The sequence below is a fragment of the Dipodomys merriami genome, unplaced genomic scaffold (assembly GCF_024711535.1).
Source record: "Dipodomys merriami isolate MVZ:Mamm:240054 unplaced genomic scaffold, mDipMer1.0.p SCAF_37, whole genome shotgun sequence".
Lineage (NCBI taxonomy): Eukaryota > Metazoa > Chordata > Mammalia > Rodentia > Heteromyidae > Dipodomys > Dipodomys merriami.
The window spans coordinates 3,081,231-3,109,158 of NW_027205270.1; the positions used below are offsets into that span (position 1 = coordinate 3,081,231).

Below are 27,928 nucleotides of genomic sequence, written 5' to 3' on the forward strand. Positions count from 1 at the left end.
CTTGATCAGGCAGTTACTCATTTTGTTCTCCTGATCTTAATGGACAAATGTCTTCATACATAGAAGTAATTTATTTGGCTAAACATGATTATATTTCTCTGGACTAAAACAAAAAAAATAGTTCATTTACAACTTTTTGTGTATGTGTTTGTGTGAGAGAGAAAGAAACAGGTTAGGGAAGGAGGGAGAGAGAAAAAACTGGGGTTTCAACTTAGGACTTTGTATTGCTAGACAGATTAAGGTCCCCCCCCAGCCCCAAACTGCATTACTTTTAAAGAATATTTAACTCCACCTTGAACATGTTAATGTTAAAAGTATGTTGATAGTTCCTACCTTTAAACAGTTTACAAAGCAAACTATACAGGATAACATCATATAAAAGACAGTCCTATCCTTAAATTAACATGGTCCAACACAATTCCTTTCTACATTCAAAACTAGAATGATTCATAAAATGGCACTGCTGGGCTATCCCAACCCCAGGCTAAGACTTTCATTAAATCAGATTTCCCCTGGTCATGTGTGTGAGGACAGACTATGATCCTGAGTAGGATCATTCAGTCTTGTCATGTAATATTTAGGATACATGTATACCAAGGTACTATTTGTGGCTTATGTAACATTCAAATTCAACTATATTTTGTGTATTTTTATTTGACCAATCTGGCTACCTTTAATCTTGAGGTTTTCCCTTAGTGTTGATGTTCATGCCCACATCCCAGAATTGCACACAGGAAACAGACTTCCGGCATCCCTCATAAAGTAATTTACCTGTTTGCTTCCAGAAAGAGCTCGGTGGCCAAAGGGAGCCTCCTCCCTGTGCCCCAGAGACATTTTTGGGCCCTTACTATATTTGTTTTGTAGATGAGCATGTACTTACAAAATAAGCTCTCCAGCCAGGCCTGGGGGGAGGGGGTGTCCCCAGCCTCTCCTACCTTCTTCCTCCTTTTCCCTGCAGCCATGAGACCCCATAGTGGGCCTGTGGGCAGGCCCTTTTGGAGGCCCATCAATGCTTGCTTAGATGTCTTTGATCCTCTACATGTTCCTGTCTGAGCTGCCAGTCTATTACTTCGGCTGTGGCCTTGTTCTGACTTTGACATCTTGTCTTCCTTAGTTTTTTTGGTTTTGTTTGTTTGTTTTGTCCATCATTGGGCTTGAACTCAGAGCCTGGATGTTTTCCCTTTGTGCTCAAGGCGAGTGCTCTACCACTTGAGCCATAGCACCATTTCCTGTTTTCTGGTGGTTAATTGGAGATAAGAGTTTCATAGACTTTCCTGCCTGGGCTGGCTTTGAACCATAATCTTCAGGTCTCAGCCTCCTGAGTAGCTAGGATTATAGGTATAAGCCACCAGTGCCCAGCTTCTGTCTTAGATTTTTGTTGATTAACTTATAATAGTTTATTTATCAGAGATTGATGAGTCCCATGAGTTAAAATTCAAATTTAATTGTGGTTTGAGATGGCTGAGTGTCATGTCAATATGGGTCTCAGCCTAGTCTTGTCACCATTACAACAGTCTTACAGAATAAGAGGAGGGGCTGGGAAGGTGGCTCAGTGGTAGAGTGCTTGCCTTGCATGTATGAGGCCCTGGGTTCAATTCCTCAGCACCACATAAGCAAAAAAAAAAAAAAAAAAGAAAGTGGCGCTGTGGCTCAAGTAGTAGAGTGCTAGCCTTGAGCTGAGGAGCTGAGGGATAGCGCCCAGGCCCAGAGTTCAGGCCCCACAACGGGCCCCCCCCCCAAAAAAGAAAGAAAGACAGAATAAGAGGAGACGTGATACCAGGAGCCGGTGGCTCATACCTGTAATCCTAGCTACTCAGGAGGCTGAGATCTGAGGATCTTGGTTCAAAGCAAGTCTGGACAGGAAAGTCCATGAGACTCTTCAATAAATTACTCAAAAAAAGCCAGAAGTGAATCTGTAGCTCAAGTGGTAGTGTGCTAGCCTTGAACACAAAGAGGCTCAGGGAAAACATCCAAGCTCTGAGTTCAAGCCCAGGACTGCCAAAAAAAAAAAAAAAAAAAAAAAAAAAACCTTTTCTACCTGGCCAGCACTTTGAAGGAATGCCCTAATTTCAGATACGACAACACTAAAGAGCTGGTAAAACTCTCCTTTTGGGGAGGGATAGAGGGAGCCTTTACCTTCTCTACAGTGACAAGCCCCTTACAGGTTCCTGACTTCACTGTTAGTAAATAAAGTCTTTGATTTTTTTTTTCTTACTGACCCACCCACTATGGGATATTTTTGGAAACTTTGGAATAGGGCAAATCACATCTCAGGGCAGATTCTTGGAGAAATCAAATGTAAAATTCATGGCTTGGCTTCCCCACCTGGACAGATTTTTAAAGGTTTGATCTGAGATTCTTCACCGGTGATTTTAGCAAAGTACAAATTCAAAATAGAAAGAGCCACTGGATACTGATGGCTCATGCCTGTAATCCTAACTACTCAGGCTGAGATCTGAAGATCATGGTTCAAAGCTAGCCCAGGCAGGAAAGTCTATGAGATACCTATCTCCAATTAACTACTAAAAAGCTGAACTTGAAGCTATGGCTCAAGTAAAGCACTTGCCTTGAGCAAAAAAAAACAAAAAAACAAAAAAAAACAACCCAGGGATAGCTCCCAGTGTGTCCACATATGTGCACATACACACACAAAAATTGAAAGAGGGGCTGGGAAGGTGGCTCAGTGGTAGAGCGCTTGCCTTGCATGCAAGAGACCCTGGGTTCGATTCCTCAGCACCACATAAGCAAAAAGAAAAAAGCCGGAAGTGGTGTTGTGGCTCAAGTGGTAGAGCGCTAGCCTTGAGCTGAAGAGCGGAGGGACAGCACCCAGGCCCAGAGTTCAGGCCCACGACCGGACCCAAAAAAAATAAATAAATAAAAAATAAATTAAAAAAAAAATTGAAAGAGCCTATGTGTTGGGGCTGATGGAGTGGCTCAAGTGGTAGAGCACCTGCTTAGAAGCACAAGACCTTGAGACCAATCCAAGACACACACACACACACACACACACACACACACACATTAAAAAAATAGAGGCCATGTAATCCACCATTATTTTTGCTGTACTCATGCAAATATATGAACAGAGCAAACACTTTATTGTTCCAATAAAATAGTCTAACTGTAACTAAAGGTCTTAATGTTTCTTCCCTAGCACTGGGGTATGCCCATTTGTTGCAACAGAGATCTTAGAACTTTCCTACAATTTGCACTTTGCCTACAGTACCTGTCTCACTGGGACTCTCCAAACTTAGCAAAACTTTCAATCTTCTCCCACCTTTCTGATGTGGTATAGGTAAAAAGGAAAATTCAGTAGGCCCCAGCACGATGGTGCATGCCTGTGGTCCAGGAACTGACTCACTCTGGAGGATTAGGAAGAACAGGTGAGTTAGAGACCAGCTTGCACTACATAAGCAGACAAGTTTTTTTTTTTTAAGGCTTTAAAGAAAGAATACAATGTTGAGACTATAATGTTTCTCCCCAGGAATAGTGCTGAAGTGACCCCTGGATGACTCCATCCCATGGTGCAGGAGTTTCTAGGAATGCCATTCCCAGATCAGTAAGGGGTGGGGTGTCTGTGTTTTTTGTCTCTACCTTAACTTGCCCTAAAAGAAGGCTTTTAAAAAGCAGAGCTGCTTTATCACAAGGGGCCCCACTAATCTCCTAGAAGTTTCCTGAAAGTGCAGCTTTTGATCAGAAGCTCTGGAGCCTGCTGAGATACCACACTTCCACGGGCTCTCTGTAGTACCTACTGCTGCTCCAAGTCCATGGTCTACACTTTGGGAAACAAGAATCTGAAACAAATTCCTGATTGGCTATAGGATGTCCCAGATTACTTATCACATAGTGTCCATGACTCTGGGTAGGACCACCTGTATCCAGGACATTAGACTCAAAAGGCAGTGTAATCCATATCTGTGAGAAAAGAGACCACAGAGAGATCTGCCCTCCTCTGCGCCCTCCCCCTCCCCCGCAGGGAAGCAGGCTGGAGTGGAGAGAATAGGAAACCTAAGAGAGGGGACAAGTAAGGGCAGGACGGTGGAGAGGAGCTGGCAGGACCCAGCACTGATTGACTATGAAGGGAGAAATGGTTGATAAACTGCCTTCCCCAAGTGAGGAGGCTAAATGGGTCTCCTCTTTAGGGCCAAGCCTCATAATAGGCACCTGGGCATCATTAAAGTGCATAATACATTATATCCTCATTGGTTTTTATGCATGTTAACTCTGGTTGTCATGGTTACAGATAGTTTAAAATATTGTAAGACTGATTTTCTCAGAATTGGGAAGAGGATGAAAGGATGGACCAGTTTGGTACCTACTGTATACTAAGGTTCAAGATAGGGCTTTCCCATAGGTGGCTCATTTAATCTTTATGGGTGTATCATTAGTCTCATATTTATAATTGGAACAGAGATTGGAGAGTGACATCTCACACAGCCAAAAGCTATCTCCTAGAGGGGCTGAAATTGAAACTGGTATTTAAAAGAAGTATCTCAATATATACAAGAAAAGGAAGGGCTGGGGGTGTGGCTCAAGTGGTAGAGCCCTTGCCCAGCAAGCATGAGTTCAAAACTCTAAGAAAGGAAGAAAAAAGAGAGGCGGGGGGAGGGAGAGAGAAGCTGGCTCACACATATAATCCTAGCTACTCTCCAGAGGCTGAGATCTGAGGATCAGGATTCAAAGCCAGCCCAGGCAGAAACACCTTTAAGGCTCTTATCTCCAGTTAATCAGCCAAAAGCCAAAAGTGAAGCTGTGACACCAGCCTTGAGCAAAAAACCACGAAGCTCAGAGTTCAAGCCTTACTAATCCTGGTGGAGGCTCTGAGGAATGGTGCTCCTGCAGTGAGATCATATGATCTTCCAACTAATGTCTTCCACTTGAACTTATGGCCCTTATAGATGCTGCTTCCCGTCTCTTTGTGCACATATCCCGTAGGCGCTCAAATGGGACATGTCCTAGCTGACCTCATCTATGTGCTCCTTTTCTGGACCCCTGTTGTCCTTTCAGAAACCTCCCTCCCGTCTTGTCCAACCATCTCCCATACTGTTGCCTTGACCCCCTAAATCTTTCCTCTCATTTCTCTCCCAACCTCCAGTAACCCCAGTGGAAACAATCATTTTTTTCTTGCTTGGATTTCTTCAACAGCCTTTAGCTGGTCTCTTTCTATTCGAACACCTGACTTCAATATAACCCCTTACCGCAGCCCGCATTGACCAAGGTATGGTTCCTGTCCACAACTCAGTGCCCGGGTCCAAGACAGGCATTCCTATCACATAATGGGTGGGCCCCTCACCCAGTCTCAAGAGATCATCAAAGGCTTCCTGAAACATTACCGGAAGAATGAGGGGGAGATAATGACAGAAGGCAGGAAACACCTCTGCCAATGCTATACTGTTTTTAGAAGTTCTAGTAGTCAGATCCCTGGGGTCACATCTACTCTGAGTCCTTTCCTCTGCTAGATTCCTTTCTCTGTTTGTAAGTTAATTTCTACTGAATTTACCTCATCATCACTTTCTTCTTTCCCCATGCTTCCCTCAACTAAGATACTTTCACCACAGTCTTTTGGCCTGCCCTAGTGGAAGAAATGACAGACTATGAGTATAGGAATAAATAGTTGTGTGTCCTCAGGAGGGAGGAATACCCTAGAAATGGGCAGGACGAATTGCCCTTACAGTTACCTCAAATATGTGTGCATGTACACACACACACACCCCTACCATATAACATTCCGCGTGTGTGTGTGTGTGTGTGTGTGTGTGTGTGTGTTGGTCATGAGGCTTGAACTCTAGGCCTGGGCGCTGTCCCTCAGCTCTTCAGCTCAAGGCTAGCGCTCTATCACTTCAGCCACAGTGCCACTTCCTGTTTTCTGGTGGTTAATTGGAGATAAGAGTGTCACGGATGTTCTTGCCAGGGCTGGCTTTGAACCACAATCCTTAGGTCTCAGCCTCCTGAGTAGCTAGGATTACAGGTGTGAGCCACCAGCATCTGGCTCCCTACTTGTTATTAATGCTGTTCTCCAAATAGTTCACTTGGCCTTCCAAGTACTTGGCAAAAATGCACTTACTACATTTTCCTGCCCCCTGCTTGCTTTGGCCAGTGAGATGAAAGCGGAAGTGTTATGTCACTCCCAGGTTTACAGCTTCAAAAGCAAGTGCTTGGCAGTGGCTCACATCTGTAATCCTACCTACTCAAGAGGCTAAGATCTGAGGATCAAGGTTTGAAGCCAGCTCAGGCAAGAAAGTGCATGAAATTCTTATCTCCAAGTAATCACCCAAATGCCAGCAGTGGAGCTGTGGCTCAAGTGGTAGAGGGCTAGCCTTGAACAAAAAGCTAAGGGACATCACTTAGGCCCTGAGTTTAAGCCCTAATACCAGCGAAAATAAATAAGTGCTTGTCTTGCCATACCCTTGGTTCCTGACTTCCAAGTTGAAGGGACACAGGTCCAGTCACAGCAGTGTGGGTCCAGCAGTAACTATGGGAACAAAGTTCCTACTGAACCATAATGGACACATTTACTGATTAGGAAATATGCTTTTGTTATGTGTAACCATTGAGAACTGAAGGTTGTTTGCTGTTGTACACAACATAACTGATCCTGTCAATCAAGGTTTAGAAGCTGGGATACAACCTGGGTCTCTGGGTGGAGCAAATCTCTTCTCTTCCTGTTAGACCCTGCAAACTGGAAGGTTTCCAGGTGGTTTCACTTATTTACCATTATGATGGTTATCTTTGTGATTCCTTGGTAAGAACCTGCAAATGGTTTATTTTTATTTTTTTGTCAGTCGTGGGGCTTGCGCTCAGACCTGGGCACTGTCCCTGAACTTTTTTTGAGCCACAATGCCATTTCTGGTTTTCTGTAGATGAGAGTCTCATGGACTTTCTTGCCTGGGCTTGCTTTGAACCACGATCCTCAGATCTCAGCCTTCCGAAGTAGCTAGGATTACAGGCATTATTCACCAGCACCCAGCTAATATAGTCTATTTTATTCAACTAAATTCAAAATGCAATCAAAAAATTTGTTATAAAGAACAAAGTCATTTTTTAAACTACCAAAAAAGTCTGGATACTTTATACATGCCAACACATCCATGCCAATGAGCCTCCCTTTCCCCAAAAGTAAAAAATGTCTTCTCCATCTCAGCCCTAGTGAAATTAGTAGGCTAATTTCAGAGGCCTCGATTGTAGGCTTGATTCTGTCACTCAATAAGTGAATGATCTTGGACAAATAAATTCTCTGATACCTAGGACCTTTATCTGAAAAATTATGATAATAATAACTATGCAATATAAAAGAAAGGTAACCTTTTCACAGTTTCTGTTTGAGCCACTATTCAAACAGAACAATAATGAAATGGAAACACTGCAAGCATAAACTGACTATATGCTCAGAATTAAAAATACACCCAAATGTAAATAAACCTCTAAAATCTTCAGTCTTTAAAACCAAGTCCAGGTATATAGTTACATTTCTTAAAAAGTGCCCCTATAAATATGTTATCCTTCATAAAGAACCTATTACTTACTAGCTGATGACAAGAGCTAGGGCCAAGTACCTATGAGGTTTTTTTAATTCAACTATTTGCAGGCTCAGTAAGCTCCCAGTAGTGTTGGCTCTGAGATCACTTACAAAAGCTCATGCACATACATACATCCAGTTATGCTGCTGGTCACTTTCCTTGGCACAATATATCAATGAAGTTACAAACTTTCTTTATTGTTCCACCCAGCTGTCCTTATTCTGATGCTAGCCCCCAGCTTCCAGCTGGGTGCTGGAACTTGCTTCTTGCTGTTTCCTCTAGCTTAGTGCCTCTTCTAAGGGCTTGTTAAACAATTGATTGCTGGGTCCCACTAGGAGATTATCTGATTCAGTAGGTTAAGGTGGGGCCCATGTAGAGTTTTTCACTGGTTCCCAGGTGATAATGCTACTGTTGATCCTGGGGCAGTTGTAGCAGAAAATGCTAGACTCCTCCAATGCTGCTAGGAGAGGCATACTTTGCTGCTGTGGGCTGTCCCCACTGCTTGCCTACCTGCCTGCCTGCCTGCCTTGAGCAGTGAACCAGTAAGGAACAACTCTGCTACACAGAAGGCTGAAGACCTCAAAGCAGGACCTAAGCAGTTTGGACTTTATTTGAGGGCATCTCTTAAAGGGTAAGGATTTGTGGTAACACACCAGATAGAAAAGAAACTTGGAAGCCTATGGATCCTGGGTGTTAGTGGAATATTTCACTGATCAGGCATTACTGACCTGGTTCTTCACTCAACACATGGTGATCAGTTGCTAGGTCTAGGGTTACAGGTAAAGGGACAGGTCCTCTTACCCTCCAGGAATTCTCTGTAACTAGGAGGGAAGTTTGAAAGTAGTTACAATGCCCATACCTGTTCTGTGGGGAGATGTTCCATGCAGGGTTCCTAAGGCTTTGGGATCTGAGTTACTGGAGGACTCTTTGAAGAATTGACATTTATGCTCAAACCTGCAGGATTTGTTGGAATCTGGTGAGTAGGGAAGTGGGGTGGGAGGAAGGGGAGGGCTTTCCTCAAGAAGCATAAAGTTCCCGAGGGGGAAGTGATTAGGAAGGCTTGGCAGGCAGTTCTCTGGCAGGCCTGGTTCGCTCTTAAATTTGGGTGGTTCTCTTGGCTTGCTGCTTATCTCCTACTGTCCCTCATGATCTGATGAATTCTGCATTTACCAAGGCAGAATGCAGGAGGAAAGATGCTGGTATCAAATTCTGAGTACATGACCTACTGGCTGAGAGACCCTGGAAAAGTTACATGTTTCCTTATCTCTAAAATGGGCTTGATGATGATATCTATCTCACAAGGTTAATTTATGATTCAAATAAGAAGTTATTTATTGAGCCCTATTTTAAATGCTTTTTTTGGATTGTCTCAGAGATGGTGAGCACCTTGTTCAAGGTCACACTGTTAGCTGGGGACAAAGCCATCTTCATATTGTCACACTACCTTTTCAGAATTATTACCAAATAGGAACCTGATTTTTATGGTGTCACGGTAAGGTGAATTGCATAATCAGTGATTAAATCAAGTTAGAAAGAAAAAAATTAAAAAGTAAACACCTATGGATTGGAAAGGCTAGCAGGCAATGTAGTAAATCATTAAACATAGTTGTATTGGGGTGATTTTCCCCCCTTCAAATTATCTGTGCTGTCCATGTTTCCTTTAATAAACATTACTTAAAACACTAAGAATCATTATACTGAAAATACAAGTCCACAACTTCTGTTTGAAAATTGCACCATAGTTCTAGACTTACTTCACTGAACAATCCTTCCCAAGGCCAAGGTAGGAAGTAGGTATTGAAGTCATATTCACCACCCACCCTGACAGCTGACAGCCCAGCCACTGGAGCAAGCTCAAAATCAGGCCTGCAAGAGGGAAGTTCCCCACAACCTGTGCTACCTGGACTGCCTAAGGCTTTCTGGACAACACTTCAGATTAGTTACTTTTTTTTTTTCTTTCTTTCTTCTTTTTCTAAATAGCCGGGGCGAATGCTCTTTTTCCAGTTCTGGCTGAGTTGTTAGCATCAGCCGGGACCGGGATGCCTGCCAGGTACCTGGCTCGGTGAGCACCGCCCAAACTGGTCAGGCTAGTCCACCCAAAGCAGTTACTGCCAGGACTTGCCCGTGTGTGTCAGAGACCCACCCTTCTCCACAGCAACCCAGGTAGATGGAAGGCAGCTTCTTCGGGCACCAGCTTGGCAGTCAAGCCAGATGGGTGGAGCTCAATTAATCTAACCTGGAATTTCAACTTGGCCTGCACAACAGGTGAAGGGGAAAAAGCAGCAGAAAATAGGCAGTTTGGTAACTTGGAAATATAGCTTGCTCCTTGCCCCTTCACCTCTGTCTGGAATATAGCCCAGGGCGACTTTTCAAAAGTGTCTACACCCGGTTTTAGGGCTTGGGCGCACCATTGAGTCCCACAAAGGTTGTCTGAGGCCCCCTCAGAACACGGTCCTCCGGGGGTACCTCCCCCCATCCCCGACAGTCCCGTTCCCCCTCCTCTGGGAGGCAGGGCGGGGGGGGGGGTATCGGATTAGTCTTTGTTTTCGACGCAAAAGAACCGAGCGCCGCGCAAGGGGGAGGCTTGCGGGGGCCGGGCCCCGGGGTCCGCCTGGGAAGGGCGCTCGCCTGTGATCCCCTCGAGGGGTTGCCCAGTCGGTGGCCCCGCGGCCTCTGGCCTCCGGGCACCCCCTTCTTGCGGGCCAGGCTGACTTGGTACGCAAACGCGCGATGCCCCCCATTGTCCTGCCTCGGAATGCGCGAGCAGCAGCCGCAGGGGGACAGTCGGGGCTCCCGGACTCAGAGCTCGTGGAGGTGACCGGGCCGTCCCGGACCGCTCGTGCCCGTAGGGAGTGGCAGGAAGTGGGGACACCGAGGCCCGCTAGGCCGAGGGCCTAGGTTGGAGGTCCGCGTGTTCCACCCCACCTCGCTTGGCCTCAGCTGCCGCGCCGCGGGAGGGCAGGGGTGGGCAGCCACGGGGGGCCGCGGAGTCCCGAGAGGGCTAACCGCGAGGGTGGGACCGGATCGCAGGTGCAGAGACCCAGCGGCGCGGCCCGGCCCGGCCCCTACCAGCCGCCCGCAGCGCGCGCCCCAGCCCCCTCCGCGGGCACTCCCCCCCGTGGCGCGGCCCGGGCCCGGCGGCGGGGGCGGCGGCGGCGGGGCCGGCGGGGCTCGGCGGGGCCGCACGTGCGCGCCCTCCCGGGCGGGGGAGTCCCCGGGCGAGCACGTGCCGCGGCGCGCGGGGGGCGGGGAGTCCCGCGGACGCCTTCATTGCTGCTGCTGCCGCCGCCGCGGCCGCCGCTGCCTCTTCCTTCCTCCTGCGCCGTCCCCTCCTCGGCCCGGGCGGGGGGCTCCGCGCGTCAAGCTCTGCTGGGCCGGGCGCTCCGGGAGGCGGACGCCTCAGGCGGCGGCGGCCGCGACGGTGGTGGCGGCGGCCTGGGGCCGGGAAACTTTGCCCCTTTGTGCGCTCCGCCCCAGAGGCGGCGGGCAGGTCGGTGCAGTCGGTGCCTTTCCGGCTCCAGGGGTGGGGGAGGGGAGGCCTGGGGGGGGGGTCCGGCCCCGGGCCGGCGGGGGGGGGGGCGGGAGGCCGCTACTTTGTGGCCGGGGGGGGGGGCCGGGCGGGGTGCTGCGGGTCACCGTGTCGCGAAGCCAGGCGGGGGCGGCGGGGCGGGGGCGGCGGAGCCGGCGGAGCCTAGCGGCCAAGGCCCCAGAACAAAGGAGCCCGAGCGGCGGCGGCGGCGCGCGCGCAGCCCGGCCCGCGCCCCGAGCGCGCCCCCCTCCCCGCGCCCCCTCGGCGGCGCGGGCCGCCCTCCCCCGACGGGCCGCAGGCGCTGCGGGGCGGCCGGCGCGGGCTCTCGGCGGGCGCGTCCCCACCTCCAGGCCGCTTCCGTGCCGGGGGCGCGGGGCATCCCGGCGGAGCGAGGCGCTCAGCAAACTTTATCTCGAAAGCTCCGCTCCCTTGGGCAGGGCCCCGCGGTCCCCGGTGAGGGGGTGTGGGGCGATGGTGGTGAAACTCAAGCTAAAGCTGGGAGTGCAGAGGGCAACTTTCTCAGAAATCCCACCGCGATCACCCCTTTAATTCGTCGCCTAAGGCCCCCTTAGCGCTTAGTCTGGCCCTAGGCCGCCTCCCTGGTGCGTCCTGCCTGAGGTGCTGGGGAGGACTTGGTTTGTGCTTGCCCCTCTTTCCCCCCATTTTCTCCACCCCCGAAGCAGGAAGAGGTAACACGTGAAAGTTGCCCCTGAGCCCCGAGTGATACGCTTCCCCTTTCTGTCTTTTTCAGGCAGTGCTGCTGCCTTCATCATCCTTATCCCGGAGGAGCAATACCGGGAAGAGTACTCCTCGCCCTGCTCTGCCCCACCACACACCCACCTTTGTCACCTCATGCCCGGGTCCCGGGTGGGTGAGGGTGAAGAACCCACCCAGCCAAGATGATCTCTTCCCTGGGGGCTGCTGCTGCTGCTCTCCTCCCCCAGATCCTGGGCCCCAGCAGGTGGGAGGGTGGCCCTGGAAGGAGCCCTGTCAGACTGCTGCAGAGGAGGTGAAGAGGGCCTAAGAGGCGCCACCCATCCCAGACACGGAAGCTCCTTGCCTTTTGCCCTTTAGATCTTGACTGTTTTAGGAAAGAAGAATCCGTTGGTGGACCTTACAGGCAGCAAAAAAACTGGACTGTGGTTCTACCTGGCACCTATGCCCCCGCCTCTGGTAGCATCAGCATCATGAGCCAGTTTCAGGTGCCCCTGGCGGTCCAGCCAGACCTGCCAGGTCTTTATGACTTCCCTCAGGGCCAAGTGATGGTAGGGGGCTTCCAGGGTCCTGGGGTTTCCATGGCTGGGAGTGAAGCCCAACTGAGAGGGGGTGGAGATGGGCGAAAGAAACGGAAACGGTGTGGGACTTGTGAGCCCTGCCGGCGGCTGGAAAACTGCGGGGCTTGCACTAGCTGTACCAATCGCCGCACACACCAGATCTGTAAGCTGCGCAAGTGTGAGATGCTGAAGAAAAAAGTGGGGCTTCTCAAGGAGGTAAGCTGGCCGTTGTTAGGCTCCCATCCTTTCCTCCAGAGTGTTGTAATCATGGAAGTCTGATAAGAGTCGCATCTCGTTCAGCCCATTCTCCCATTTCTGATCTCCTTGGTTGGCCTTTGAGTGGGGCCATAAGTAGAATCATAGCTGACATTGCAAGCCCAGGAGGCTTCTTGGCAGGACTGACAATTATATGGGAGTGACGAAGTGGCAGTGCTATTCGCATGTCTGAAGTTTGCACTTGATATAGGACAGTGATGTCTGGCTTGATTGGCTTGAAGCCCCAAAGGTTACATTTCTAGTAAACACAAATGTCTAGGTGATGTGGTCAGTGATGACACCAGACAAGGTATTTTGGAAAGTAAGCTTTGGAGTGTAGGGCGATTTCATGCTACCTTATGGAATGGGATGTTCTTTCCTTAATCCTTAATGCCATAGTTTTTCTCAGATAGCAGGATGGGAATTTCCTAGATTCGGTAGTGGGCACCAGATACTAATGGTCATAATGGTGCTTTTGAGATACTGTCATCTCAAAGAGGAGAACTCCCTGTATTTGGGGTGGAGGTGAGAAGGATTTGGGATGAGCAAGGGGTGGGTGGTGGGAGTGAGCCTGCATTGGCCATCTTTCCCTCATTTTCTGGTGGTGGATTGCTGGCACGAGATTGGTGGCAGCTGAGACAGTGGAGTGTTGGCAGAAGTACAGACAAGCAAAGTTGAGCAGATTAGGCAGAGCGGTATAGCAGCTGAGGTCGCTTCAGGCAGCGGAACTGGCGCTGGACAGAGACCGAGTCCTGAGCGGTCTACAAGGCTCCCCTGGCTCTGTCACTGATTTATCCGAGAGCCCAGACAACTCAGGACTGTCTTCTCCTTGGGGAAATAGAAGAGTTGTACTTGATGGCCTTTGAAGCCTCCTCAGCTGGCCTGCGAGCTTCACGCTCTGAGGGCTAGGGCACCTGTGGCTATCATGGACTGGCGGCATGCACTTGGGATTTCCCTGACCGCTGAGTGCAGAGCCCTGCCTCCAGCTTGTGGGGCTGTGGTTCTGTGGCTAGGAAAAAGGATCCAAATGTTGGAGGTTAGGGAAATGGTGGTGCTGGAAATTTCCCTCCCTTTTTATTTTCCTGTGTCTATTTGCTGTGGATGCTATGTTTTGTGATTCAGACCACGGACTGCCCTTTTTCTGTACTTACCAAAGCAGACATCTGGATCATATCTACAGCTTGTGACCCCAGCCTGGGAGATAGTGTTCTACTCCCTTTAAGTTGCTGGTCTTGAGGGCAGTTAGCGCCGCTGGCCCAGTGCCTTGCAGGTCATTTTGAAAGGGCTGGGATCTGGTACAAGTCTCACTTCTGGGCATGAAATCTGGTGTTCTGGTAAAAGGAGGACCTACTCCACGTACATTATAAAACTTAGTGCCTTCTTTCTAGTATTCATTTCCTTCTCCACTCCCTCATTCCATTCCTCCCATAATCAAACCAGAGGGGTTAGGAGGCTGAGTTTTATAGGCTGATGCTCTTGAATCAGTGACCCTTGTGGATGGTGTTAAGTGCTACTTTTGGCAACAACAGGGCATACCTGAGTGAAAGGGGCTGGGAGTGAGGCCAGGACCTGTCATCTCCGTGTATAAGCTGCCAGTACAGGCTGTGTGGTGGTCATGGTAAAGATCACTTAGATCTGGGTTGGCTGAGGCTTCCAGACAACCTAGCTAAGTGAGAGAGATCTGCACTCTGAGGACCTTGCCATGACTGGCAGTCCCCCTTGTTTCCCAAATTGAGGTAAAATGGCCTGTAGTGTCCTAGGACAGAGGGTCCACATGCAGGTCTGTGAATCTGGGCTGGCACCTGGTTTCTATAAAAATAGTGCCATGGGAGAGTGGAGAGAAATTCTTTCCCTAAAGCTTATTTTCCTTGATCTAAAGAGTTTTCTGTCCTAAGGCTAGGTCCTTTTTGGATACTTGAAATGTACTTTCTTTTACAAAGTGTAGGTGTGTACAGAAAGATCTGTTTTATTTTTATTTGTTTAATCTTTGCTAAGTAAAATGTAAAATGGAAACTAGTGGTTCTCTCCACATTTTTTTTTAACTGAAGGCTTAACTGAAGGCTTAAGGCTTGAGAACCACTATCCAAGAGCCACCTCTTTCAACTGTCTCTGGCATAGTTGCAGAACTGAGACATATCTGACTATCTGAGCAAAGTATTTAACAGCCCTGGGAGATTGCAGAAAGACCATATGCCAGGACTGAAGAAGTCATTTTGGCCCTGACTCTTCTGGTGGGCTAGGACACATCATCCAAGGAACCTCAGAAATTAGACTGTTTACACATATCTCTCCTTGGAACTTCCTCCTCATTTAGAATGGTGTGCCCTTTCCTTTGCCGTAGCTCCATTTCTTCTAGCTGCCTTTGGGGCTTCCTTTGAGCGCTCCATTGACAGCTGCCTTGTATCATCCTGCAAGGGAGAAGATTTATCTTTTTTTTTTTATCTTCCATTCCATATTCTTTATCCCTCTTCCACCTCCCAGTGAGCTTTGGGGAGGGGACTGGGGGAATCCTTCTACTTGAAAAAGTAGTTCAGCATTTTGAGACTAGAGACAACTTCCCAGGGACAGGTGACTTATTCTTCAGGTCCTAATGTGATTTTGGGGAAAAGTTGGTGGTAACTTTAGGTAACATACCAGAAGGAGTTCAGTCACATGCCATGGTCTACAAGCCTAATTCCAGGAAGGAGTTAGATACTAGGCTGTTTGACTTGCGATCTGTTTATCTGAACAGTGGCTCATAGCAGAATGAAGACACCTGATTAGAATAGTAGGACTTGATATGGCGGCAGAGTAGGACTAAAAGTAGACCAGGATAAGTTAATCTTTGAGCATTGTTTTTCTCAAATGTAAAATAGGGGTAATCCTAGTGGGTCCACAGAACAGTGAAAGAGAAACTGTTTAAACAACTGTGCATTAATCTGAGTTGTAAACTTGCAATACAAATTACATGTTTCAAGACATTCCTGGCTTGCTGAAAGAACTGTGGGACAGAACATAGGGGAAGAGGCTGAATGCCATGCACAAAGTGTCATCATGGTCCTGGGCCTGTCTGATTAATTGCCCATTGGTGAAGAAATAAAGATCCAATTGAGCAGAATGTTATGAGGGGGGAACAACAAAAAACAACCCTCTACATAGAAAAATATGTACATCAAGCTGGAAACAAGACTAAGAAAACATCAGTGAAAATGAAAAGATACATGGGTTGAGAATATTTTCTAACCCTCCACCAGGAGGATGTAATGGCTGAAACACAGCTTTCTGCCAGATACAGACAAGCTACCTTGGAACTAGGGTTTTGTGTGTGTGTGTGTATGTTTAAACAAAACAATCATAAAACATTAATTCTTGCCCAGTCTGCTGGTAGCTCTCTTTCTAAGCACAGAAGCTGTAAGGAAGGATGATGCTGTTAGTAACAAAGGGAGAATTGATTGGTGGAGAAAGGGATGAGATCTTTGGAGAAAGAGGCGCCATCTTGACATTTGTGAAGCCTGAAACACTGGGCAAGGGGATGTGTTTACCAGAGACTTTAGAACCTTGTCTTTGAAATGCAAGTAGTTTTTAACCCCAAAGCCACAGACTCTAAAAGGGAGGCCAGATGGAGGGATAGGATTGGTTTTTAAAAAGGAAATGCTGATAGAACAGTCAGGAATGGTAGTCTATGGAGGAAGGTGGTGGCAGTGGGGAAAGATGAACCATCTGTGTGGCAGCAGGGTTACTTTCTACTGAGCACAGATGGTAAAGGTCGTGAATGCTGGGGTTCAAGGCAGGAGTGGGCTGAGTCTTCACAGGCACATCGGAAAGTTCATTGGTCAGAATATGCTGAAGCTGGTGGAAAATACACCTGGTAACAAGTCTTCTGTACATTTCCCACAAGAATGAGAGAGAAGGGGTAGGATGACAAGTTTGGGACTATAACTAGCAACAAAGAGAACAACCATTGGGTCCTGGTGTACTAGAAGGGATAAACTAGGGAAAGGAGAGCCAGTCAGCTGCCCTACCTGACCCTGAGCCCTCTGCACCACTGACCACCTTCTTGTGTGCCCATTCAATCTTTAGAGAATGTTATGTTGAGTAAGGCAGCCAGAAGACAAAAGACTGCCAAGAAATATAGGGTTTTTTTTTCAGAGATTTTTGGCATTATAAACATATAATCTTCATGCTAATTCATTCTTCTCAAAAAAAAATTATTTGCAGTAGTAGGGTTTGAACTATGCCTTGTGTTTGCCAGGCAGATGCACTAGCACTTGTGCCACATAATGTTAATGTTATTTCCTGCCCACCCCACCCCCACCCCCACCCCCATCCTGGTGCTTGAACTCCTGGCCTGGGCTCTGTCCCTGAGCCGCTCTGTACTCAAGGATAGCACTCTACCACTCAAGCCACAGTGCCACATCCTGCTTTTTCTGTTTATGTGGTACTAAGGAATCGAACCCAGGGCTTCATGCATGCTAGGCAAGCACTCTACCACTAAGCCACATTCCCAGCCCTAATGTTAATTTTTGATGGCTCTAGAATAGATTATTTTGAAAGATGGCTTGTAAGATTTTAGAAAGGTGGACACAAGAATAGCCCAGACAAGTTAAGATCTCAAAAGGTGTTTGCTCATCAGAAGGGCTTTAGGAATAGGGCCTCTGAAAGTAGTAGAGGTTGTATAGAGGAGGGGGATGTCCATGGGATCTTGGAAGGGTCTGGATTAGGCTTATAGAATATAAGGATATGTTCCATTTTCACAAGAAGCAGGAAATAGATTCTTGGGTGGGTACTGGTAGTTAGCATTAATTTGAGGGATGGTATAAGGGGCAGTAGCCCCAGCTAACTCAGTGTAATTTAACCGGGATAAATACAAAGTCTTGTACTTCTTTTTAAAAATGAAAAATTCACAAGTAAGGAATGTTGGTTTCCTATCAGGTAGGAACAGATGAAAGTTTTTAGGAATATTGATAACGCATCTTGAGAACTGACAGAGTAGTCCCATCAGGTAAGGTGAGGCTAAAGCTGGGTACCAGTGACTCATGCCTGTAATCCTAGCTACTCAGGAGACTGAGATCTGAGGATTGTGGTTTAAGGCCAGCCACAGCAGGAAAGTCTGTGAGACTTTTATCTCCAGTTAACCTACAAGTGTGAAAAAAGGCTAATGAGAATGCCTAGGCCCTGAGTTCAAATCCTGGTATCAGCACACACACCAAAAAAAGATAACTGTTCAGCTTGCATATGAGGAATGCAGGTGACAGCAAGTCTTATATGGAAAAGTCTAATGTGTTTTTTCATGTGGAGGAGTGCATAGAACTCTTACTAGTGGGTGAGCATTTTACAGACAAACTAAAGCTGTGTCAGAAAAAAAGAAAAAAGAATGTTTAACATCTTAGTTGTTGGTACATTCAAGAGCTAGCTTGAGAGGTGTTCTGTTTCCTGTATCTTTGTGTGGCTACATAGAGGCAGGGTGCTGATGGGTAAGGATACGATAAGGTCATATTCTGTTCTCTCTCTGGGTTTTCTTACTTGGATTATTGCTAGAACTATGTAAAACATAATATCAGCCAGGTCTAGTCTATATTCCTGAGAAAATTACATTGCAGAAGAAACATTAGGCCACAACATTTCTGGATTTAGTTTTTCTTTTGTGGTTCTTGGTATTGAATTATGTGAGAGGGCCTCACATAAAGTGCATTACAAATGTTTTTTGTGCCCAACTATAGACTTAATCTTTTCTTTTTAATGTACTAGACTTAATCTTAGACCTAGCTTAGACTTAATCTTGGATCTGGGTTGGGATAAGGTGTGCATTTTAACCCCTCTGTACAGTATTTTTATAATAAAAAAGTACAAAAAAATTTCAACCAAATGTTATGTGAGTGTGCAGAGCTATGTTTTCACAGGGGAGAAAGTCTGTGGGTTTTAGCAGATTCTCAAGAATTTCATGTCCTCCTCAAATTAAAAAGCATAAGCCCTGGGCCCTGTGTCTCACACCTCTAATTCTAGCTACTCAGAAGGCTGAGATCTGAGAATCAAAGCCAGCCTAGGCAGAAATATCTGAAACTCTCGTCTCTAATTAACCATCAAAAAAATTCCAGACTGGTGATATGATAGAGCACCAACTCTAATTGAAAAAGCTAAGCAAGAGCACCAACTCTAATTGAAAAAGCTAAGCAAGAGCACCAACTCTAATTGAAAAAGCTAAGCAAGAGCACCAACTCTAATTGAAAAAGCTAAGCAAGAGAATGAGGCCCTGAGTTCAAGCCCCAGCATGAGGGAGGGAGGGAGGGAGAGAGAAGGAGGAAGAAAGGGGGGGAGAGTGGGAGAGGGACAGAGGGAAGGGGAGGGGAGGGAAAGAAGAAAGGGAAGGAAAGGGGGAGAGGGAGGGAGGAAGAGAATGGGGGAGAGGGAAAGGGGGAGGGAAGGAGGGAGAATCTACCTAGCTGACCTGTCCAGTATGATAGCCATGCTATTTAAGTTAACTAACATTAAATTCAGTAACTGTCACAGTAGCTGTCTTCAAGTACTATATAGCCACATGTGGCTAGTAGTTCAGAAATTAGAAAGTGCATATAAACAATGTTCTTGTCACTGCAAGAAACTTTATTGGGCAGTGCTGTGAGCTGGGTATAGCACCTTCGGTGTGGTACCTGCACCTTCACCTCAGTCTCTCTCTCTCTCTCTCTCTCTCTCTCTCTCTCTCTCTCTCTCTCTCTCTGTCTCTCTCTCTGTCTCTCTCTGTCTCTCTCTCTGTCTCTCTCTGTCTCTCTCTCTGTCTCTCTCTGTCTCTCTGTCTCTCTCTGTCTCTCTGTCTCTCTCTCTGTCTCTCTCTCTGTCTCTCTCTCTCTCTCTCTGTCTCTCTCTCTGTCTCTCTGTCTCTGTCTCTGTCTCTCTCTGTCTCTCTCTCTGTCTCTCTCTCTGTCTCTCTCTGTCTCTCTCTCTGTCTCTCTCTGTCTCTCTCTCTGTCTCTCTCTCTGTCTCTGTCTCTGTCTCTCTCTGTCTCTGTCTCTCTCTCTCTCTCTCTCTCTCTCTCTCTCTCTCTCTCTCTCTCTCTCTCTCGTTGGTCTGGGGCTTGAACTCTGGGCTTGGGCACTATCCCCCAGCTCTTCGGCTCAAGGTAAGCACTCTACCACTTGAGCCACAGCGCCACTTCCAGTTTCTAATGGTTTATTGGAGATAAGAGTCTCAGCTTTCCTGTCTGGGCTGGCTTTGAACCGTGATCCTCAGATCTCAGCTTCCTGAGTGGCTAGGATTACAGGTGTGAGCCACCGGCACCCAGCCTCTGTCTCTTTTTAGGTTAGGGAAATAGCTATCTGGGTTGGCTGCTTTCAGACAGATTTTTGGTTTATGATCATGGCTCCCACCCAGGAATGTAGTAAAGTCTGTAGAAGTGGGGAAAGCAATGATTTCCTGGGTTCTAAAGAAACTCACTGTGTCTTGAATGCACCATCTTTGTTTTACTTACCTGCTGTAGGGAAAGAATAATAGGAATGTGGTGTGGCTTCCCATAGCCTCCCACTGGGGAACAGGAATCCTCCCCAATCCAAGTCCTGATCAGCAGTCCCAGTGAACCTTGTTCATGTCAATTTCTAGTCTCTCCTGTGTCTTGGGGATGTTTCATTTATAAGAAGGTAGTGTACTCAGGAGAGTTGGCAGGCCAGGCTTGGGGTCTCAGGAGTTCTCCTAATTCCATTCCTCAACACTTTCTACAGCTACCTTTGAAATGAAGGCAAGGTGCTAAGAAAGAGAATGGCTTGTAAAGAAAAGAAACACTTCCATCTTTTTCCTTGTCCTGCTACAGCCCAGGTAGTAGTGCTGAGAATTGTTTAAGGTTGATGTGGTCTTCTGCCTAGGTGCATACACACAAGGCTGAGGCACTGCCATATCCCTCAGTTACCCAGTCTCCTATCAATTGCATAATAAACTGATAAACCTAAGTTTTTATTAATCACTGAGGGACAGGGACAGAAGCATACCAGTGTTTCCAGTAACACAGACAATAGGCTCAGACACTCTCAGATGGTTCTGTCCCTATGGTGTTGCTCCAGCGTGTACCTATGCCTCTTCCTCCACACCTACCCTGGGAGTTAGTGGACAAATGGTACAACTTCCACTGCTGTTAGAGCAGCAACACTGGATTTTTAGAATGGTAGTTGAAATGGCTAGAGTCATTTGGTGGCATGAGCCTGACTGCAAGTATTCTCATAGCCCCCTGCCCTATCTCATTACTGCCAAGAGAAGCCTCAGGAAGTGTGCTTGGGGAAGTTTTGTCAAACAGGAGGGACAAAGTATACTGGAGTAGAGTCTGTTCCACTTCTGAGAACATTGAGTTGCTTTCTCTAGTCTTTTTTTTAAATTGATCACAGTAAGATTTGGGTACTGCAGTTCCCCCAGTGAGGCTAGGAATGATTCTGGAGCCCTGGAAGAGAAAGGATAGCAGAGTGTTTCTGTGAGGGCTGGATCTAGTCTGTATTGTGTTCATGCTACAAGGTGAAGAGGGCTCTAGTGAGGGCTGGGGACAGGGAAAGAGCTTGTACAGGATGATATCTGCTTTCACCTGTAGACTTGTAAGTTGCCTTTCTAGCTCTGTTCAATAAGCCTTGCCTGGGACTGACTAGGCAATCACCAGGCTGAGCCTGAGCAAGGAATTAAGAGGAGGCAGTTAACCGTCTGTCCTTAATAAGCTCAAGGTCTGGGGGAGGGATACATGTATGGAAGCAGATAATTATAGCACATTCTGGAAGAGCTATAAGCAAGAGGTGCCTTGAGGGCAAAGACCAGCTTTAGTCTCCTTTGGGCCCCTTTTGGCCCTGCTGGGAAGGAAAGGAACATGTCTTGAGAGGTTCAGTGTAATAAAGGATGAAAAGGATGGTATCATCTCTGCCCCTGCCCACTGTGGAGATGCTACTGAAATGCTTGTGGCTGGGAGAAGGATAGAAGGCTAAAGGCAGGCTGGTATTCATAGATTCTTGAGGAGGAAGGTTAGATGCTTTGTGTTAATTCCTCAAGGAAGTCTTCTTTGGGGGCTGTCTTAGGGAGCTCCAGCATTAAGCCTTGCTGTCTTGTCTTCTCTGTAGCATCATATGGTCTTGAGATACTAGCTTGGGCTTTGGATATTCATGGTTCAAAACTTGAATTTAGGTTTTAGAGTTCCTGATAGGGCTCACAGAACATCTCATAGGTGTTTTAAGAAGGCATTTGGAGTATAGACAGAAGATGGATTGCTACCTGTCAGAGTCTGTGGGTGCATCCTATCTGTTGGCATGGAAGTGAGAGGGTGGAGTTGTTGGCTCTCTCTCAATAGATTGATTCCCTTGGACACTGAAAGCTTTGGTTCAGTTTGGTTCTGTTGCATCTTCAAGGAGGGACACATTTTTTTTTCTTCTTCTTGCTGCTGCTCAGCTTCCTCTCCTCCCTGCGATTGCCTTTGACATAGACTTCCGCTGCCAAAGCTAATTGTGAGGCCTGATCGGTGAATGAAGGCAAAGGCAGTTCCCATGACAACCGCAAAGAGTTTCCAATATAGGGGATGATGTATGTGTGATGGGCTGCAATTACTTGGGTGGAAATGGATGCGTGGACACCGGGGACTTCAAACATAGGCTCTGAAGGTGGATTGGGTGTTGGGTTTCTTTAGCAGGATCCTTTGTGTGATCAAAAGGGAAGGAGGTCACAGACTTTTCTCACAGTTGATTCCAAGTGTGTTCGGTGGGTGGAATGTTGGGCAAAAACGCACAGGAGCTTTGGGCAGGCAGGACTCCAGCCATTGTGATTGGGGAGGCAGGACACACATACACAGGTGTCAAATGAGAAATGTTAGAAGTGATATACGCCTGTAGAAAGCTGGGTTAGCCAGAGGTGGCTTCCTGGAGAAATCTTTGAAGAAAAACCCAGTAGAGACCTCATTCAGGACACAGCCAAAACAGGAAAAGATGAGAAGCCTGTCTGCCTCTATCTTCTGCTAGCTGTAAGTGAAGTAGGTAAATTTGAACATCATAGTGCTAATCATAGTGGTCCTTGAATTGTACCACCCTAAGTGAGGAGATACTAAACTTAGTGCTCTTCTATCAGTGTGACCTTGAGCTAGATGCTAACTCTCTCTATATCCCAGTTTCTCCAGCTGTAAAATGGGCCTGAATAGTTCTTGTTGCATTGGCTTGTTTTAATGTTTAAATAAGATACTGTATGCAATGCTTTCAGATATAGAGCCCTCCAACCATGTGTCCAGATGTGTTCTCAGTCCCTGGTTTTTATCTGTGTCAAGTCCATTCACCTTTCCCCAGTGGAAGGGCTGCGGTCCTATCCTTGCTGGGCATGCAGTGGATTGCAATGGAAGATGGGAGTGGGATCCTATGTGGAGGAGCCTCAAGTGCCTCTAAAAAGGGGGGCACAGAGTTGGGAGGAGGTCAGGAAAGGAGTAAAAAGTCCTGGATGGAGGCTGAGTGGCCTTGGCATGCATTTCTCTCAAGTTTTGGCATTCCAAGGTGCCTCAGAAGAGGAAGGAGGCCAGGGTGGGATGAGAATGGTAGCAGGTAGACTACCTTGTAGATGATAAACTCTTTTGGGGTTGCCAAGGGCTGCTGGAGAGGGTAGGGCTGTGTTAGCATAGTATAGGGAGATAAATCAGGAACTTGGCTCCATGGTTCTTTTTTTTGGGTCAGTTGTAGGGCTTGAACGCTGGGCCTGGGCGCTGTCCCTGTGTTCTTCAGCTCAAGGTGAGTGCTCTACCACTTGAGCCACAGCACCACTTCCCATTTTCAAGTGGTTTATTGAAGGCAAGAGTCTCACGGACTTTCCTGCCAGGGCTGGCTTTGAACCCAGATCCTCAGATCTCAGCCTCCTGAGTAGCTAGGATTACAGGTGTGAGCCACTAGCGCCCGGCCGGCTCCATGGTTCTTATAGGCAGGTGAGAAAGGCCTCTATTGGTTGGATAAGTCTGGGATTTAGCTGTAGCTCAGCTGTGGCAGGTCTTGCCTCTTAGGAGTACATGTCTCCTTAGATCTTTGGGGACCTCAATGAGAAGACTGATTAGGAGAGTAGTCTCACCACCTAGGTGTCCAGAACCTTGCTGCTTCATGTAGAAACTGAGCTAAGAATGTTCTAGCTTTGTGCAGAGCCTAGAAAAGTGGGGAAGACAGACTGTTGAGTAAATAATTGTACTTGTACATGACCAGTGTCCTAGAAGAGGTGCTCTATAAGAACTCTGTAGCAGTCCGTGATGTGTAGGGAGGCTCAATGATGAAAAATTGGCAGAGAGGAAGCACTATTTAGATTGAACCTCATGCCACATCTGCTTGCTTGGGGGGCAGGGGGCTGGGGAAGGGGAGGGCTCCAAGCAGAAGCACAGGGAATTCTCCCAGGTCTGAAAGAGAATCTAAAAGAAATGATAGGTATCTCCCTGTCTCCCTGGGACTGGCAGAGAGGGGAGATTAGAGGATTGCAGTGGGAAAGGACTAGGTTTGAATTTCAGCCGCCTCTCACCAGCTGTGTTGACAGGCAAGTAACTTAAAATCCCTATATCTCTTGTTCTCCCATAAGAAACAAGGTTGTATGTGGAGTAAGTCAAATAAGATGATACTGCAATGAGGTTGGCATAGGGCCTGGTATGTTAGCAGGGGCTTGATAAACTGGCAGGTACTGTCCAAGCAGTATTAGGCTCTCTTTTCTGGGTGTAGGGAAGCAAGGTAGCTTATATCACAGAAGTTTGGGGGGCCAGAATAAACTTTACCCAGCCTTATTCTTTTATCACCTGCCTCCTCCCCTGACCTGGGAGGAGACTGGTGGAACTGACCTTTGTCCCCAAGGGGAGGCAGGTGTGGGCCCCAGTGCGGCCAGAAGCCTCCTCACCTGAGGCCAGCTTTGCTGTCTGTCTCTACCAAAGTAGCTTATCCTGTTCTAAGTGTTCTAAGTACTCCCTGAGGCCCTGGGGAGGAAAGCAATTAGGCATCTGTAAGGGAGTGGGTAAGAGAGCGAATCACTAGATCAGGAGGAGTGCTCACGCATCCCAAGTCCTATGAGTCATTTCTCTCTGGCCTCAGCTTACTCATCTGTGAGAATGAGAGGTAGCACCCAGTGAGCTCGTCCACAAATGCCAAGTGCCAGTAGCAAGCAGCACCCACAGTGGGGCAGGCAATATTCTGCGTTTCTTCTTGGGAGCCCTGACAGCTGTGTGAAATAGCCGATAGTTCATTCTTCAGATGAGCCAGGTGAGGCTTACAGAGGTAAGTTATCGCTTAGCCAGGTAATAGTGGAGCTGCGAACCGAACTTGAATTTGTGGGTGTCAGTGAGAGTTCTGGGGTGTTCAGCTAAGATATGCCCAGGCATGCCTTAGACTCAAATCTAGGAGTGGACTATAGAACCTTTCTCTACCCTGTTGTTGCTCTTCAGGTGTCTGCCCTTTAGTCTCCTGTGTATTGCAGCCTTCATAGACTTAGACTGAGAACTGGAAGGGAAGAGATTTTGAGGTCTGAGCTGCTCCCCCTCCTCTGTCTCTCTACTGATGGGAATCCCTGAAGTCTGGGGCCAATAAAGTCTTGGGAAGGGCACCTCCTGCAGCCTCTAGAAGAGGAGAAATCGCGGTGGGGTGGGGTGAGGGCATGTTTTAAGTGCCAGGTGTGAGTGATCCTGGATGTGGGGATGCAGATGCAAGGAGCCGACTTGGGGAGGTTTGAAGCACAGGCAGTGTGGACTCCCTGTTTTCTAAGGTGGGTGCAGGAGGGTAAGGGGTAAAACTGCATGCTGGTGAAAAGTTTGATCTTCAAAACGAGACAGACCCGGGTTGGAGGCCACTGGGTTCTAGCTGTGTCACCTTGGGTAATTTATGTCTTGAGTTTTCTCATCTGTGAAACAGGGTAAAGGTTCTCACTGCCTCCCTCTGCTTTTTTTTTCTTCTTCTTCTTCCTTTTTGGAGGAGTGAAGCGATTGAGAGAGCCTCAAACTCACGTCTCCGTGGCTGCCAGGGTGAGGGTGGGGCGGGGCGGAGTGGGGCGGGGAGTTGGAAGGGGCCGAGACCCACCTGCCGGTGCCCTACCCCAGGTGCAGTCTTTGACCCTGGCGGGGTAGGGGACGCCTGTGTACTACCTTCGGGTATCCTCGAGAGGAGGCAGAGTGTGCCCGGAGGCTCCAGCCTGCCTGGGAGCCGGGACAGGCCTGAGAAGCAGCTTGAGCAGCTCAGCTGCACCCTCGGGGGTGGCCCCGGCCTGCGGCTGGGCAGGTCCACCGGTGGAGGCCGGGCTGGCCGCGGGATTGGCTGGCGCGCGCGCCGCCCCCTCGCACACCAGCCGGGCGGAGGGGAGAGGAGGCGAGAGGAGGAGGAGAGGGGAGGGGAGGGGAGGGGAGCGCAGCCGGCAGCTGGCCGCCGCCTCCTCTGCAGTGCCTCCCTCTGTGCGCTCCCTCCGGCCCGGGGATAATGGGAGGCCCGGCGGCGGCCGACGCACCGGAGAAGGCCGGCCGAGGTAGAGCGCGCAGGGCCTGGAGGGCCGGTCAGGCTGGACCTAGACGGGGTGGGCAGAGCCTTCTTGCGTTTCGGAAGGATTGAAAAAGGAAAACAAAACAGTGGGAGCGAATAGCCCGTCAGCGAGGTCTGGGCGGCAGCTGGAGACAGGAAGATGGTCCCTGCTAGGCTTTCTTCCCGAGGCCCCTTCCCTTCCCGTGTCTTCCTTCCCCTTCAGTGCGCTGCAGAAGGACTTTGCTGCTTTCCTGGCACCAGCCTGGCTCATCCGTCTCTGGCTTCTTTTGCAGGTGGAAATAAAGGCTGGTGAAGGAACGGGGCCGTGGACACAAGGGGCGGTTGTCAAGGTACCTTGTGTGTGTGTGTGTGTGTGTGAGTGTGAGTGTGTGTGTGTGTTGGGGGAAGTGTTCGACTGAATTGGATAAAAATAAAGGGTCTCCTCTGGTGATCCCTTAATCTCCCACTGTGTGTGTAGCAGCAGCTGAGGGGGAGGGGCAGCGCGAGTGTGGGCGGCCAATGAATTCTCAGGCCTGTGTGGGTTTTGTTTGGATTCTTTTTGCTTTCTCAGCTGGATGGTTTGGGTGCAGTTGGGGTTTGGTTTGTCGAACTGTTTTTTTTTTTTTTTTTTTAAAGAGATGCAACCCACTCCCCACCTCTCTGCCTCTGGAAATCTCTCGAGAATGTCCCTGGCACTGTTGGTTTGCATCCAATCTGCAGAAATCCCTGGGGGGTGGGGGGGTGACGGTAAGGGGAAGGAGGGAATTATCCTCCTGAGTCTGAAGCTGATAGGGCGTCATTAGTCATGCTGCTGTCACCATGGAGATGGCTGGAGATGAGAGGAGGTGGTGGGGGTGAGGATTATTTTGGGTAGGGTGGGGGCTGATGCAACATTATGGCTTGGAAAGCCAGCGGGTGTCTGCTGTTAGTCTGGTGCTGCTTAGTGTCTGGGGGACCAGGAAGGAAGTGTTTCCAGGTGTGTAGGAAGCAGAGAAGGGGGCACTGAGATGCTCCAGGTGGTTGGTTGCCTGAGGGCAGGAGGGGGTGATTGGGGTATTTGGGGCAGGGGAATGGACAGTCTAGCAGAGTATGTCATTACTAGGACACCATGATAATCCTCCTAGGTTGGCACAGATCAGTAGGTTTCCTTGGGCTTTGCTCCTGTTTGGGGGGGGGGTTGAAGACCTGCTGTGAGTTTAGGATTACTCAGCAATATCCTCTGCTGGTCCAGAGTGGAGGAAAAAGTAGGGGGCAGCTGTGTGTTGCTGTCTCTTAAGATCATAGAGACTGGGAGAGGGAGTATGGGGACAGGTGGGCAGGGACAGTGGGACTCTTCCTAGTGGAGAGGAAGGGAGGAGGAGAGCTTGGTTGTGTGGGTATCAGGTGGGTGAGATGCCAGTGTTCCCTCATGCTCTTAGTTTCTTCTCTCTGTAAGTCCTCCTCCTGCTTCCTGGGAAAGCTGTGGGAAGCTTCATGGAGGTGCTAAAACTGGCACCCTGCCACCTCACAACATTGATAGGGAGGGGCTGACTCTCTTCCCCATATGCCATGGGGGTTCCTGACTGAAGCTGAGGCTGCAGGGTAGATCAAGAGGCCAGGGTGGTTCCCTGGACTCATCCCAGAGAATCTGAGAGTAGGAAGTGCTTGGGGGAGGGAATGAATTCTGCTTCTGAAGCTTTCTGGAGAATGGAGATGAGCCAGGTAGCACTCACTCTCCAGGGGCGCTAGCATGTCTTCTCGAGGCTGAGAGTAGTGGGATGAGACTGGGAGGCCCTGAGGCAAGAAGAGGGTGGTGTGTACTGATGATGCCGTGGGTGCAGAGAACTGTGAGCTTACCATTCTCCTTGCACCTTTACTGAGCAGAATCCCTAGGTTCCACCTCCACTTGGCTACCCACTGTTGACTTGGGGAGTTATAGGCAACCGGTGC

General features: G+C 48.5%; 1 protein-coding gene across 5 annotated transcripts in view; it reads left to right on the top strand.

The window, feature by feature from the left end:
* Positions 1 to 10,903: 10,903 nt before the first annotated feature.
* Tet3 (tet methylcytosine dioxygenase 3) overlaps positions 10,904 to 27,928 on the top strand; it is a 104,146-nt gene continuing 87,121 nt past the window's right edge. Inside the window, exons 1-3 of one of the 5 annotated variants that reach the window (XM_069989008.1) lie at positions 10,904 to 11,007; positions 11,798 to 12,536; positions 26,293 to 26,349. In XM_069989008.1, coding sequence (XP_069845109.1) covers positions 12,234 to 12,536; positions 26,293 to 26,349 — 360 coding nt within the window. In that variant the 5' untranslated portion in view covers positions 10,904 to 11,007; positions 11,798 to 12,233. Of the gene's footprint in view, positions 11,008 to 11,797; positions 12,537 to 25,411; positions 25,513 to 25,885; positions 26,007 to 26,292; positions 26,350 to 27,928 lie in introns of those variants that run through there. The other 4 variants (XM_069989009.1, XM_069989010.1, XM_069989013.1 and 1 more) reach the window with 4 other exon arrangements.